Source organism: Primulina huaijiensis, chromosome 2 (genome assembly GCF_012295235.1).
Source record: "Primulina huaijiensis isolate GDHJ02 chromosome 2, ASM1229523v2, whole genome shotgun sequence".
NCBI classification, from domain to species: Eukaryota; Viridiplantae; Streptophyta; class Magnoliopsida; order Lamiales; family Gesneriaceae; genus Primulina; species Primulina huaijiensis.
The window spans coordinates 4,828,536-4,844,008 of record NC_133307.1 but is presented as its reverse complement, the minus strand read 5'-3'; the positions used below and the strand labels follow the sequence as shown (position 1 = coordinate 4,844,008).

General features: G+C 37.9%; 1 protein-coding gene across 1 annotated transcript; it reads right to left on the bottom strand.

Annotated features, from left to right (window-relative positions):
• Positions 1-218: 218 nt before the first annotated feature.
• LOC140965448 (uncharacterized) lies at positions 219-13,700 on the bottom strand. Its single transcript, XM_073425524.1, has 7 exons — positions 13,351-13,700; positions 10,183-10,224; positions 9,898-10,020; positions 2,428-2,663; positions 1,547-1,583; positions 830-887; positions 219-737 (listed from the first exon to the last, which is right to left on the bottom strand). Exons 1-7 carry the CDS (start codon positions 13,489-13,491, stop codon positions 655-657), a joined length of 720 nt encoding a protein of 239 aa, XP_073281625.1. The 5' UTR covers positions 13,492-13,700; the 3' UTR covers positions 219-654.
• Positions 13,701-15,473: the final 1,773 nt, after the last annotated feature.

Below are 15,473 nucleotides of genomic sequence, written 5' to 3'. Positions count from 1 at the left end.
ATGGACGGTAGGAGTGAACAAATTGTCATATTTAAAATATTTTAAAGAAGTTTTCCCATACAAAATATGTACCTTTTAATCCATGAATAAGCAAGTAACAGCACAAAATGGACGAAAACACAAGTTCTAAAATTTTGTTTTTTCCGTCAAATATTTCTTTAGAGGAAAACGGATTCGTTGAAATATTGAGGTGACAAACAGATTTGCAAGGGTGGGTATGTACAGTCAACTCTTCTAGCAACTAGGTTCAATAATTTTTTCAGAGTAAGAACACACAGGTATTAGTTACTGGTAGAAATCATTCATTGAGGCATAATAACTTATGTCCAATCTATGCTAAATCGTAATATTCCAACTATTCCAGTCATGTTTGTGTGTATATTCTTTGATACATGGTTGGTTGTGGTTGCATGCTTGAATACAAGCATCACGATCTTTAGTTGTCCTAGCAAAACTCAACCTCAAAAACTGGATCTTCATTCTTGACCGTCAACAATGCCACCAACCCAGAAAAGATGAGACAGTTTTGCGTCGCATATTGCAATGAACTCTAGAGAAATGAAAATTTTGCACCAATCACATGTATGTTGAGATGATCGAACCAACAGTTTCATGACACCCTGGGAACAGAGAGTAGCAATTTCCTCAAGCTTCTTATTGTTGCCTATTATTCTTTCTTTCTATCTTGATAGCCTCGTATGAAACCATAACTTCCTTGAATTTAGCTTCAGCAAACTCTGGATGAAAAACAGTGGAGCAGGTAGAGCAACTAATCAATCAGATGAAAGAAAGTTCAAAATAAATATGCAGTCGGTAGTGAATTCAACACCTTTTTTGTCCTGATTCTGATCAGGGTGAAATTCCTTTGCCTTAACTCTGAATGCTGACTGTGAACATTGTCGGAGATACGAAAGATTATCCAATTAGACAAGCAAATACAAAAACATGAAGAACAAAAAAGGTCCCATCATTCACAACACAATTGTCACATACCCACAATATGGTTGTTGCAGTTCAAAATCCAAGTGGATTACAGCAACTATATTATATCATAAACAGATACGTGGAATAGCATCTACCAATATTGTTTCAGCACAACAAAAGAAATTTGGGATTTTAGGCAATGTTTCTTTGGTAGAATATCACAACAAAACGATTTGTAGAACCAGTTGGATCTTTGTCTACTTTATTTTTGGCTCATATAATTGTGGCAAAAACTAAAAGTGTAGCAAAAGGAACACATATAATACACCTTCAAAGTTTACTGGAGATATCAGGAAAATATGAGAGTTCAGTACCATAAATAAATAATTATTGGACTCAAGAAATGGCAAAAACAGATTTTATCTTCTCCAACTTCTTTCGTTCATGCCATCCCTTCATTAGGTTTATGCTATCCAGAAAAAACAACTCAAAACAGATTACTGTTCACATCTATGCTTTCAGGCCTTCTCTCTTTGTTTTTTAAAAAAGTCACATGTTGCATGAGAGATATCTTTTCATTTCTTACCATATATGGACAAGAACAAAATTGAAATGAAAATACCTTTATTTCTTCATCTGTATAGGGTGTTGTCCTACGCCTGCACAGGAAGTAGGCAAAGCAATCACTCTTCACAAGCGACTGTGATTAATCATATAGTATGAAAGTACTTGGTCCGGGCTACCAAAGCACAGTAATATAATTTAATATAGAATGAAAGTATTGGTTCAGGCTACCCAAAATACTTTTTTTTTTATAATGATGACATATCATTGTTGAAGAATATGTACACAACATATAGAGGCCATCCATGAAAAATTCCCTATTTTTTCAAGAAAAAGGAGACGGCCTGACAACAATGCTTATTCCTCTTCTACTGACATTATCAGTTGACAAGACTAGAGAGTGAACGAGAAACATATGTTATAACTTATAAGTGATCCAATAGCGCCTTGTCAGGTAACCTTGTTTAAGATTCCATAACCTTTTAGTACACAGGATCAAATAGCACAAAATCAACCAAAAACTACAGCTTGTCCTAAAATATTGATACCAGAAAACCTCTCTTCTGATGGTAATACAAGTATATAACATGGCTTCTCTGACCAGGAAAAAAGGCTCAACTATGTTAATTACGACATTCATTTGTCAAGGTTGAAACTAAGGATGCCTTGTTTGGAAAATTATATCAGCAGTACCATCCATGCAAGAATATAGGTAAAGCAAAGTAATTTGGAAAGAACCACTGAATTGATAGGTACTAAATTTTATCCAACAGTATAAACACACACATTCACTACAATACCAAGTAAAGATATGAATAATACTTGCACACAAAGGATTTGATAAAAATACTATAGACTACTTCAATGAAAGTGAAAATATAGACGTTCTTTATGAAGTTGATTTGAAAAAGGTGTTTTCTGATATCTCAAAAATATTACCTGTCAAGGCCAAGTATAGAGTAGTGATGTGATAATGGAGCTCTTTCCGTGGCCCGAGGCGTCTCCCTAAAATTACTACCATAATCTCTGAACGACGTATCCGTATTCCAGTACCAGTCATTTCTCTGAGAGTTCTGATGATATGCACCTTGGCTATTTTCTTGCCAATTCTGGTAACTCTTCTTGAATTTATTTCTCTCTCTGTTAAATACACTCTGCATGCGCCGAATTCTTTCCTAAAAGAAGCATAAAAATCGATAAACAAGATAATAGACAAATTTGAATTACATAAATTTGCAGCAGAAATGTACACGCTGGAGCACACTAAAATTTCAGAAACTTTTTCCTTTGAGCAACATATTAGTTTACTTCTTTGACATCTGGAAGAACTAGCTTAATTGTTCGATAAGAGAACAAATTATGCTCCTCTTTTTTATTTTCTAAAAAAAGAAATGAAACAAGAACAAACAACTGTACAATAGAATTTGAGGTCCGAGTGCCAAGTCTAAATTGATAAGAAAAGTACAAGTGCAGACTTATAAAAAAAATATGATCCACCTCCCAGCCAATCATTTTCAAGCCTGAAACTTTGACATCATTTCAATATAATTTTGGAAAGCCCTGGTGTACAATACAGACTAGCATCAAGCTTTATTTTTTGGCTAAAGATTCATATAAATCAGAAGAGAACTTTATGTCAATCTGTGAATATTTTGAAAAAAGAAAAGCATACTCCATAATACAAATTAAAGAATTCAAGAAAGACATAATTCTCCAAATAAAAGAAGAGAAAAATATAAGGAGCAGTCCTGAAGCTGATAACAACTTGCAGCTTCAGCAGCAGTTTCTCTGCTACTTATTTTTAATATTTAAATTATGACGGAAAAACCCTAGAGAGAGGAATTTTTGAATATGCTCTCTCCCTCCTTCAGCAGTCGAGCAACCGAGTTCTACCGCTGTTCGATCATCTCGTCCAAACACTGAGCTTCGTCGATCGGCTTCTACCTCTATCACCGGCGCCGGCTGCCGGCCGTCGGCGACTTTCATTTTCACCCTTTTCTCGATTTGCTAGCTGATAATGAATCGCATTTCGCTCTTCCACTTCGCTGGCAGTATACTTTCCTTCCTATTGTGTCAGGTTCATTAGTGTCGTTATACCGCACCACTGAACATGGTCGGGTACTTCAGTCAGAGTTTTCGATTTTTCGAAATTACTGTCGACGGGATTCCTGTTGCTCCGAGTACAATGTATGCATCAAACAGACAGAACTTGGCCTCTGGGTTGGTTGCAAGGGATGAGGTAGTAAAGCTCCAACATAAAGTGTTTACATTGAGGCTGGGGAATGGGGGCAACTCAGTTTGGTGGGCCGAAAGAACTAGGAAGGCCAACTACATGATGGATTTCGATCGTGACGAGGCTAGATGGCTAAGCTCGAAACTCAAGGAGTTCATCAACAATACCTATTCAAGGGTGGATTTTCATCGATATAGGGGAAAGAATGGGATATTCACAGCACAAAGAATTAACAATAGACGTGGAAGCTTTGTAGAAGTGCACAAATTCGATTCGAGGGGACGAAAGCAAATTACAATAGTGCCGAGCGGTTTCAAATCAGTGGGATGGAAGAACATTTCAGAGGCTTTGGGCAGATTACTAACAGGGAGCTACACCACAAGGGACCGTCAAACGAATGTACATCAAGAACACAAAATCTATCGAAGAATCACGACGGAGAACGAAGATAGCATAAGACGAAGGGATGCTACAAAAGGACCTATGGCGGACAAGGAAGACATTGACAAGGAAAAAACGGTATTGAAGTGGCATGAGGCACTCATTGTTACAAGAACAGGGCGAATATTGCTTGGGATTTGATTCGAACGGTACTTGGAAAACCTGCAAACAAAGTAGTTGAACTATTTCACTTTCAAGCAAACAAAGCTGTGTGGTGGCCATCAAATGCGGATGAGTATTCTTATTTTTTGAAACTCAAAAGAAGATTCTTCGACGGTGGGGTGTCTTTGACTTTCGATGAATGGAGGCCGAACATTAACACTACTGATTCGGTTGAAAGATGCTGCAACAGCTGGCTGAGTATTTATGGGATACCGTGGCACCTATGGTCAAGGGAAACCTTCGCAATTATTGGGGATCGATGTGGGGGTCTGTTGGAGATCAGCAAGGAAACTTTACAATTTCGAGATCTGGAATCAGCCAAGTTAAAGGTGAAGGGCACTGCTGGAGGATTCATACCTAACAACATGAAGATCCAGATGGGAGAAGGGAGCCTAGATATCAGAATTCGTGTAGATTACTTTGACTCACAAGCTTACAAGCAGTACGAGCGTCAAACTTATGCTCAAGTACTTGTGAATGGCAAGAAAATAGTCGCGGGTTGGGGCAACACAAATGTTCAAAGAATTTTGATGAGGAATGAGGCAAAAACAACATGTGCTGCTGCAGGAAATAGTAAGTCACAGAATTATCAGGAAAAAACTGGTTATGACGACTACACGGGATTGAACAAACAAAGCACGAAGATAACTCCTTTGGTAAGAGACAACATTCACAGAATCACAACAAGAAAGGACAACTTGGGTAAAGTTTTGGAAGGCAAAGTTTCCAAGATATTGGGAAACCTAGTACCCACAGATGTACAAAAATTCAGACAGTCACCGATTCACTCTATGAGTGAACAGGAGGACGAAAAGAAAACAACCTCGGGTGGCATTACAGAAAAGTGCTTAAGGAAGCCAAATTACGAGAGGTCTACAGCAGAAGACACAAAGGCAAAGAGGAGTTACTCGCCGATGGTAAAGTTGATGAAGATTTCCTTGGCAATGCTAATGGCCGTGGGTTGGGGAACAATGATTTAGATGACAGTGTACAAGAAGATCTCGATGACTCCAGTGACGACTTACTGCAGAATGAGCTGTATATTTCAGATTCCGATAGTCAATTATCCTTCAAAACAGAGGAATCAATTAATATTGTGGAGGATGAGGAGTTACTGAAGGAACTTTTCTCACCATCAAAGGATAATACGCCTATTATTGAGCCAATTACACGCGTTAACGAAATACCGAATGTGGGAAAGGTACTAACTGGTAATCATTTCCCTTCTTTTAATCATTCTTTTTCTCTTCATTGTTTACTACCTTCTTCCTTCACAGTGTTGGGGCTGTCTAGTGGGTACTTAGGAGGGAGGGCAGCGACAGGCAATGAATCGTCGGGTAACGAGAGAGATATTTCCTTACGGGCTAATATGGATACAAGTTCTGATACTAAAGATCAGAGTGGGGAAACAAAAACAGAAGGAAATTGCTGGGATGAGGTAAAGAAGTCAACCGGAATTTTAAGGAGAGAATTAAGCAGGTTGAAGTGGGGAATTAATTATGAGCGAGGAACAACCAAAAAGGGGTCCGTTTCTTTGTTATGAAAATATGCACTTGGAATATAAGAGGAGGAGGGGCGGCAAAAAGGAGAGAGCTTGTTCGTGCAGTCATTCGTAAGGAAGCTCCGGATTTAGTGGTTATTTTGGAAACTAAGCAAGAATTGATTGATAAAAGGTTTGTGGCCAGTTTGTGGAAATCCAGATTCGTTGATTGGATTTTTTTGCCTTCGGTTGGGAGCTCGGGGGGTATACTCGTTATGTGGGATCCAAGGGTAGTGGTGGTGAGCAACAATCTGATAGGGAATCATTCGGTCTCGGTTGAGATTAGTGGAAGTGAAGAGAATAAATGGTGGTTTCTGCTATTTATGGACCAGTGAAACCAAGAGAAAGAGAACAGCTATGGGATGAACTAGCGGGATTGAGCACTATTTGTGGAGCAAATTGGTGCCTGGGAGGAGATTTCAATGTAGTGAGAAATGCAGGAGAAAAACTGAATAGTAATTCGATTACTACGAGCATGATGTGTTTTGACAGATTGATAGAGGAGTTGGGACTTCATGATCCTCCGCTTTTGAACGCAAAGTATACATGGTCAAATCTAAGGGCACATCCGATTTGTTGTCGACTAGACAGATACCTTTTTGCCGGGGGATGGAGGGAATTGTTTCCCAATTTCAGACAGACAGTGCTGCCTAGAATTACATCGGACCATTGTCCGGTGATATTTGGCACTACTAAGGTGTTGTGGGGTCCTACTCCGTTTAGATTCGAGAATGCTTGGCTTTCGCACCATACATTTAAAGACTTGGTTCGGAGGTGGTGGAGTAATGTGGATTGTCAGAAGTAGGAGGGGTATAAGTTCATGCTCAAATTGAAAGAATTAAAAGTTGAAGCATCAAAATGGAATCGAGACGTTTTTGGAGATGTGGATGTTAGGTACAAAGAGCTGACATCGAGGATAAAGAGGCTGGATGAGTTAGAGTCCGAGGGAGGGTGGTCGGCAGCTTTGCACGAGGAAAGAAAAACAGTGAGGTGCGATTTAGAAATGTTGTCACTTTTCAGATTCCGAATGAATCAACAAAGATCGAAAATTAAATGGTTAAAGGAAGGGGACCAAAATTCAAAATTTTTCCACTCACTATTGACAAACAGAAGGAACAAGTCTACGATAGATAAACTGATGTTGGAGGATGGAACAATGATCACTGGGAAAAGACAGATTGAGGAGCATATAATTACCTTCTATAAGAATCTTCACAGGAAATCGGACGGGGTTGGGGTAATGGAGATCGAGGGAGTGGAATGGTGTCCCTTAGAGGCGGAGGAGTTGGAGATTGATTTTTCAGAGGAAGAGATTAGGAGAGCAGTGTTTGACTGTGACGGTGATAAAGCGCCAGGCCCCGACGGATTCACAATGGCTTTTTTCCAACATAATTGGGAAACAGTTAAGGCAGACTTGATGAAAGTGTTCGAGGAATTTTATGACGGAGGGGTGGTTAATGGCATCACAAACGAAACATATATTTGCCTAATTCCAAGAAACAGGACACGATTAAGGTAAAGGATTTCAGACCAATTAGTCTCACGACGAGTTTGTACAAGATAGTGGCAAAAGTGTTGACTAACAGAATCAGGAAAGTCTTGGATAGAACTGTCAAGGAGACACAATGTGCTTTTATTAAGGGGAGACAGATGCTGGATTGTTGCCTAATTGCGAATGAGGTGGTGGAGGAATATCGAATGAAACACAAAAAAGGTTGGATTCTCAAAGTTGATTTGGAAAAAGCTTATGACAATGTTGATTGGAGATTTCTGGATTATGTCTTGAATATGAAAGGGTTTGGGGAAAGATGGAGGAGGTGGATTAGGGGATGTGTTTCGAGTGTGTCTTTTTCGATTTTCATTAATGGAAGGCCGAGTGGAAAATTCAAGGGGGAGCGAGGACTTCGACAGGAGGATCCATTATCCCCTTTCCTGTTTAATTTAGTAGTTGATGTTTTGAGTAGATTGGTTGATAAAGCCAAGGGATCGAATGATGTAAGAGGACTAGAAGTTGGGAGACGGAAATTGGAGATATCGCATATTCAATTCGCGGATGACACTTTATTTTTGGTTCAGTCGAAGAGGCATGTGATAGCATTAGTGGATATACTTAATGACTTCGGTCATCAATCGGGCTTGAAGATAAACTTGGAAAAAAGTCTGGTTTTGGGAATTAATTACACGGAATATGAAGTTGATGCTTTGGCACAGGAGATTGGATGTAAAAAAGATATTTTGCCAATAAAGTACATAGGGGTTCCAATGGGTGGTGATCCATCGAAGATAGAATTTTGGGAACCTGTCCTATCAAAAATGTCAAGGAAACTAGCTTCATGGAAAAAAGCCTTCCTCTCAAGAGGGGGGAGATTGGTTTTGATACAGTCAGTGTTGAGTGCCTTGCCATCATATTACATGTCTTTATTTAAGGTGCCAAGAAGGGTTGAGAAGTTGATGGAAAAATTAATGAGGGATTTTCTGTGGGAGGGTGCAGATGGGGATAAGCATTGTCATATAGTCGGCTGGAAACAGGTTACAAAACCTAAGGACAGGGGTGGCTTGGGTGTGGGGAATATAGGTTTGAGGAATCGAGCATTGTTGGGGAAATGGTGGTGGAGAGGGTCGATGGAAGGAGATAAGTTATGGAAAAAAAGTGATAACAAACATTGATGGTACTCAAGACAATGGATGGGATGTGGGTTTGGCAAGGAACACAACTTTCAGAAGCCCGTGGAAATTTATCTCTCGATCTTACCCGGCTTTTCTTCCTTTGGTTGGGGCGGTGTTGAGAGAGGGTAATATCATTCGATTTTGGGAAGATGTTTGGGGGGGGAGTCATTTTCATAGAGTTTTCCTTCACTTTATAGGATTTGCACAAATCAAAACAAACCGGTTAACAGCTTTCTGGCATCGCACTCTGAGGGACCCGATCATATCTTTCATTGGGACATTCGTTTTAGAAGAGAGTTGAATGAGGTCGAAGTGGGTGAGTTTACTAACCTTTTAGGGGTTCTAGATCCCGTTAGACTGCACAGGGGTGTGGGGGACTTTAGAATCTGGTTGGGAGATCAGTCAGGAGTGTTCTCAGTTCGATCATTTTACAATTCATTTTTCCCTTTATCATCAGTTCCTTATTTTCCTTACTTTGAAAGAATCTGGAAAGTACCGATCCCTCATAAGGTACGGGTTTTCGCGTGGGTTGTAGCTCTGGGGAAACTCCCCACTTGTGATTCCATTCAAAGAAGGTGGCCCCTATGTACGTTGTGTCCTCAGTGGTGCATGTTGTGTAAAAGACGAAGAAAATCAAGAACACTTGCTGGTGCATTGCTCTTTCGCAAGAGATATTTGGACAAAAGCCTTGATAGAGTTGGGTTTTCAGTGGATACTTCCGAGGACCGCGGCGGATATGATAATCATGGAGCTGGGAGGAGTTGAAAACAGAAAAGTTACGAGTTTCCTGCCAATTGTCATACATTGTACACTTTGGTCTATATGGTTGGAGAGAAACAAGAGAATTTTCCAGGACATTTCAGAAAAACCAGAAGAAGTACGGGAGAAGATAAAGTTCAGAGTGGCGAGCTGGACAATCAATATTAAAGAATTTCAACATTTGTCTATTTCTGAATTAATTAGGGATTGGAAATATGTATGGGCATGATCTTAATAGGATAGTGCATAATATGTCGTCTTGTTAGTCATTGTGCGGATTACTCATCCGCTTAATTTGTAAAACTCCTATTATTAATAATATCTAGTTTCTTATCAAAAAAAAATATTTAAATTATGACCAAATTGCTGATTAAAGATGACGATATCTTGCAGCTTCAGCTGCAGAAGTTTCTCGGCTACTTATTTTTAATATCTACAACATGAATAAGTAGCTGCATAATATCTTGTGGAATGGGAATGCTCTTGTATACTAAACTTTGGATTAATAACTGCAGAAGACAAAGAGACAGAAGAAGTACAATTTAATAGTTTTCTTAGAAAAAACAAAATCAGCCAGGAAAAAACACCTTACGTCCTTACTCCTTACCACTCTTTCAAGTTCGTCTTCATATTCTTCTCGCATACGACGATTATATCTTTTCCATGCCTCCTCCTGAAAAGAAGTTCGAAAAGAGCGACTATCTCTCCATGATGATTGAGATCTGCTCAACTTTTTGCAGTTCAATGACATTCAAGGTTAGCAAATGGAAATAAAGCAAGTTAGGATGCAAACGTTATAACTTAATGGATCTACCTTGCAGATGATAGTATACTGCCAAAAATATTCGTAAATATAAAATGTGAGTGATGAACTGATGAAGCAAATGATTACCTGAGTGTATACCCAATCAGCAGTTCTTCGCAATTGGGTTACCTGCGTCATCGATGACAAATTACAACAAAATTCCAAAACAGCACATTTCATGGAAGTATCATACAAATAACAATGGCAACCATTCGCCACCACATACACCTTTCAAAACAAGCGTAGAACATTTACCTAGATAATTTTACAGTTATTTATACAAAAAAATGTTGGAAATTTTTTATTCTTTTTTGTGAATTTCCATGCTGCATTATGCTTCTCTCATGACCAATGGTCTGTCCTGTGCTAGAATCTTTCAAACATATTTTAAATTGCCGCATTAATCTTATAGTGATTGGTTTTTCTTGACCTCTCACTTTTGTTTGAAGGTTTTGAGGAAATAAAAATAAAAAAATATCATCGGTTTGGAAACATTTAAGTCGCTCGTTGCATTCTTGGTTTTCACTTTTCAAAGGACTTTTCCCCTTCCCCCCACATAAATCTAAATTGTTAAGAATTATAAAATTTCACAAGTTGACATGGAACTTTCTCCATCTCCCTGTAACATCCTCTCGCACAGATACACCATCAGGCTGGCTAAAGAGATGCACTTATATTACATATGATCCAGAAAAGACTCACTGAACAGGAGAAAAAAGATCAGTAAAACCATGTCTCAGATAGCTGATGTCGGAAAAATGGGCTAAAATGACAGAAAAACATAACAAACATATGGAAGAAATGGGGCATGCTCCAAAGTGAGAAGCACACATGAACAATCCTAGTACTGGGTAGAGAAGAAAGGTATCTTTTGTGCTGATATCTGTTACGAGCCCAAATTCAATTGCGAGATCTCACAATTGAATTTGGGCTCGTAAGAGTACTGGCCTCCTCAAAAATCGCCTTGTCCTCAAGGCGAAAATCAGGAAATTTCCTTTGGAAGTCTTCGAGGTTCTCCCATGTAGCTTCTTCTTCAGACCGTCCCTTCCATTGCACGAGAATCTGGTGACAGGGCTGCCCTGATACATGTTTAATCCTCCCTGCTAAAATCACGTCGGGCTCAAAAGTCAGGAGTAAATCGGTGTCCACCTCCTCAGGTAGTTTGATCTCAATATCGGGGTTACCCACTGCTCGCTTCAAACATGAAACATGAAAAACAGGATGCACCATCGACCCCTCGCGTAACTGCAACCGGTAAGCAACCGATCTCACCTTCTTCCCGATCACTCATAAACACAGCATCCCTGTCACTCACAGTCATCTTTGGAACCCATGTAATTTCACCACCTGTTTGACAAACACCTCAGCCACTGTACTTGGTTTGTAGGGGTGTTTCAACAGCAAAAAATGCCCATATTTGGACAGCCTATCAATTACAACCAATATCACATCATACCCTTTTGATTTCGGAAGTCCCGTAATAAAATCCATGGCTAAGTCTTCCCAAATCACTTCCGGTAGAGCCAACGGCTGTAGTAACCCCACAGGTTTGGTGGCCTCATACTTCTGTTGTTGACAGACTGTACACCGAGCCACAAACTTACTTACGTCTTTCTTCATCCCCTTCCAATAAAAAGTGCTCGCCACTCTTTTATACGTGCGTAATGCCCCGGCGTGACCCCCAACTGGGGTGTTATGGAACTCATTTAACAATTTGGGGACCCATTGCGAGGATTGCGGAACCACCAATCTGCCTTTGTGCAACAAACACCCATTGACTAATGTGTAATGGGTGCTGCCCTCGTCCTCCCCTCGGAGTTTGTAAATGATTTTCCTCAGCCCTTGATCCTCGCCAACTGCTTTATTAAGCTCATCTATCTCTCCATTCTGCTCAAGCGAAGGTAACGGGACGGGGAGTGGTGGTGATGGTTGACAGTGGTGCGAGCCACAACTTCATCTCGAGACAGTTGATCACTGATTTGAGAATTAAAGTGGGTGAGGAAGTGAGGTTTTGGGACGGTCTGAAGAAGAAGCTACATGGGAGAACCTCGAAGACTTCCAAAGGCAATTTCCTGATTTTTGCCTTGAGGACAAAGCGATTTTTGAGGAGGCCGGTACTGTTACGAGCCCAAATTCAACTGTGAGAGACCTGGGTCCATTGGGCCCAAATACAGCAAAGGGCCCAAGCAGAATAAACATTGAGAAACCCAAAATAGTAAAAGTGTATACCAGGAGGAACAAGGGGAAAAACACGTGAAATTTTTTTTTTTTTGGGGGGGTGGGGGGGGGGAATTAAATATTAGTCAGAGGGGAGGAGAGAGTATTCAGTTAGATTTCCATTGAGTGATCACTAGCATCTTGCTAGGGAGAGAGGCATTGTACAGAGCACATAAACTCTGGGTTCCCATTTACTATTGAATACGTTTATGGGTTCCCATTTACTATTGAATACAATATTCCATTTCGTATTTGTTCTTCATTCTGAAATTGTATTGTGTGTGTGATTCTGTGATCCTAACGATATCTATCAAAGAGAGCTTTCTCTCCATGCAGAACACCAAGTGAGCACAGTATATGATAAATTGAAAAACATATTCTAAGAGAATGGCTTCGTCCATCATCATTTCAGAGATGTACAGTCCCAAAAAATAAATAGACTTTCAAGATCAGAATGTCAATAGAATTAAGTTGCTTCTTTGTTTATCTTCTAGAATATTTCCTGTCGAAAGATTAAGTGGCTAAAAGGAACACAAATGCTCATACCCCAAGGTCCTTTCACTCGCATTCTAAACCAAAGTCATCAGAAGTGCAAGGAGCACAAACGCATGGAGATATTGCAGTGCATAGGCTTACATCTTCATGATAGCCAGATTAAAGCTTTCAAGACTTTTCCTTTTCCTAAAGCTCGTATTTTTCGGTCTTAAGAATGGACTTTTAGTTAATGAGTTCCATGACTCTGGCCAAGATAGAAACCCAAGTAAGCCTCACACCCTATTATTACTGAAAATACACATTTTTAACCACATTCTAAACCTTCCCCCTTTAAAAAAAGGTAATTTCACAAAGCTTCACTAATGAAATGACAATTACTCGTATACTCAAAGAAATCCTTAAACCTGAGCTTTACGACACTCAGAAATTCCGCTTCAACTTCTCAACAAAAGAAAATAAATGCACAACCCGAAAGAAAAATTCTACCATTCGCAGCTACAACACAGAAACTGACACGAACCTAATGAAACGCGATAAACTTACGGCGAAGGTGGTGGCAGTAGCTCCTATTAACCCAAAAATAAGAATCCCCCATAGCTTCATGTCCTCCTTTTCCCTATGACCTCCACTTCGATCGGGCCATGGATTATCACTCTTCCCTTCATCGGCTTCCTCGTTGCTCATCCTTCAAATCGAGTCTTGTTCCTGGAACAATCAAATTAGGGAAATTTGATCGATCGATTATGAATATTTCACTTCCATTTTTTTATGGAATGGCACTTCAAATTGAATTTCTTCGGAGTTCAAAAACCACGGGCTTGAATTTGGGAAATCAGGTTTTGGTCGTCACCAGCTGATTCAATTCGGATTGGTTTTAACTGGTTGGCTAGCAATTGGACCGCTTTTAATAAAATTTAAAAAATAATGTAAACTATATATAATAATTAATGAATGTTACATATAAATCATTGTAATAAATAAATATATCATTTTTAAAATACATCTAACAATAACTAAGATTTCTTTTGCTACTGTAAAATAATTCTTTTGGGTATTATTACATTTTCCAGAATAAAAACGAATCAGATATTCCTGTTTAGTTTGGGGATCTTTTTGTTTCAAAATTCCACCAAAACCTATATCAGAAGCATCTGTTTCAACAATTTTATCCCATTGGGGATTTGCTAACATAAGACAAGGAAGATTTTTAATCTTTTCTTTTATAATCTGAACAGCCTTAGTATGATTATCTGTCCAGGGTAAAGGATTTTTCTTAAGTCTATCATATAAGAAAGCAGAATCTTTAGTAAGATTTTGAATATAAGGAGAAATATAATTTAAACTTCCTAAAAATCTTTGTAACTGAGTTTTATCAGTTATTATATCAGGAAATTTTGATCCAAACTCAATACTTCTTTGGATAGGAATAATTTTCCCTTTTTCAATCATATGACCTAAAAATCTAATATTAGTTTGAAATAAAATCATTTTAGATTTTGAAATAACAAGACCATTTTGTATAACAATATATTTAAACATTTCTAAATGTTTAAAATGAGATTTAATATCATTAGAAAATATCAAAATGTCATCAATATAAACAATTATAAAATTGCTATACTGATAAAAAATATCGTTATAATTTGTTGAAATTCTGAAGGGGCATTTTTAAGTCCAAATGGCATTACTGTCTATTCATAATGTCCTATAAGAACATTAAAAGCAGTTTTATATCTATCAGATTCTTGTATTTAAATCTGCCAAAATCCTGATTTTAAATCAAATTTTGAAAATATGATTGCATTTACTAATCTATCTAATAAATCTTTTTGATTAGGAATAGGATGCCTAATCCATTTTAAAACCTTATTTAAGGGTTTATAGTTTATTACTAATCTAGGTACTCCTCTTTCTTGCTCAAAATGTTTATTAACATAGAAAGTAGTACATGACCAAGGAGATTGAGAATGTGTTATTAAATCTTTTTCTAATAAAGAATGAATTTCTTTTTTACATAATTCTAAATATTCAGAATTCATTTGACAAACACGAGCCTTGGTAGGAATATTTATTTCCTTAAAATCTTCTTCATATGGAAGAGAGATTATATGTTTCTTTCTATTCCAAAAAGCATTTGGAAGATCATTACATATTTCTAATGAAAATTTATTATAAATAAATTTAATCTTATCCTGTAGTTTAGGATTTTTAATGTATCATCTATAGTTAGAATTTTAACTTCTTCTTTTAAAGAATTAATTTGAAAAGTTTTTCTATCAATCTTTTCTTGTAATTCATTTAAAATTCTATGAACGGCTTTAGTCATAAACTGAAAAGAAATATGATTACCTTGATAAGTTCCTATTATACCTGTTTCATCAACATGCTTTAAAGGATATATTTGATAAATAAAAGGTAAATCAAGTATTAATTGGCTAGAAATATCCTTTGCTAATAAAAAACTGGTTTGAATACAGTTTTTATCTTTGCAAATATAAGCTTTAGGTAATTTGTAATTTATTTCTAAAGGTTCTCCTCCTGCATGAGAGAGAGAATGAGTAATTTTATGAAAATATTTTGTAGGAATTAATCTTTCCTGTATAACATTCAAATCTGCACCACTATCTATCATAGCAATGAAATTCTTTTTATAAGAATTATCAATT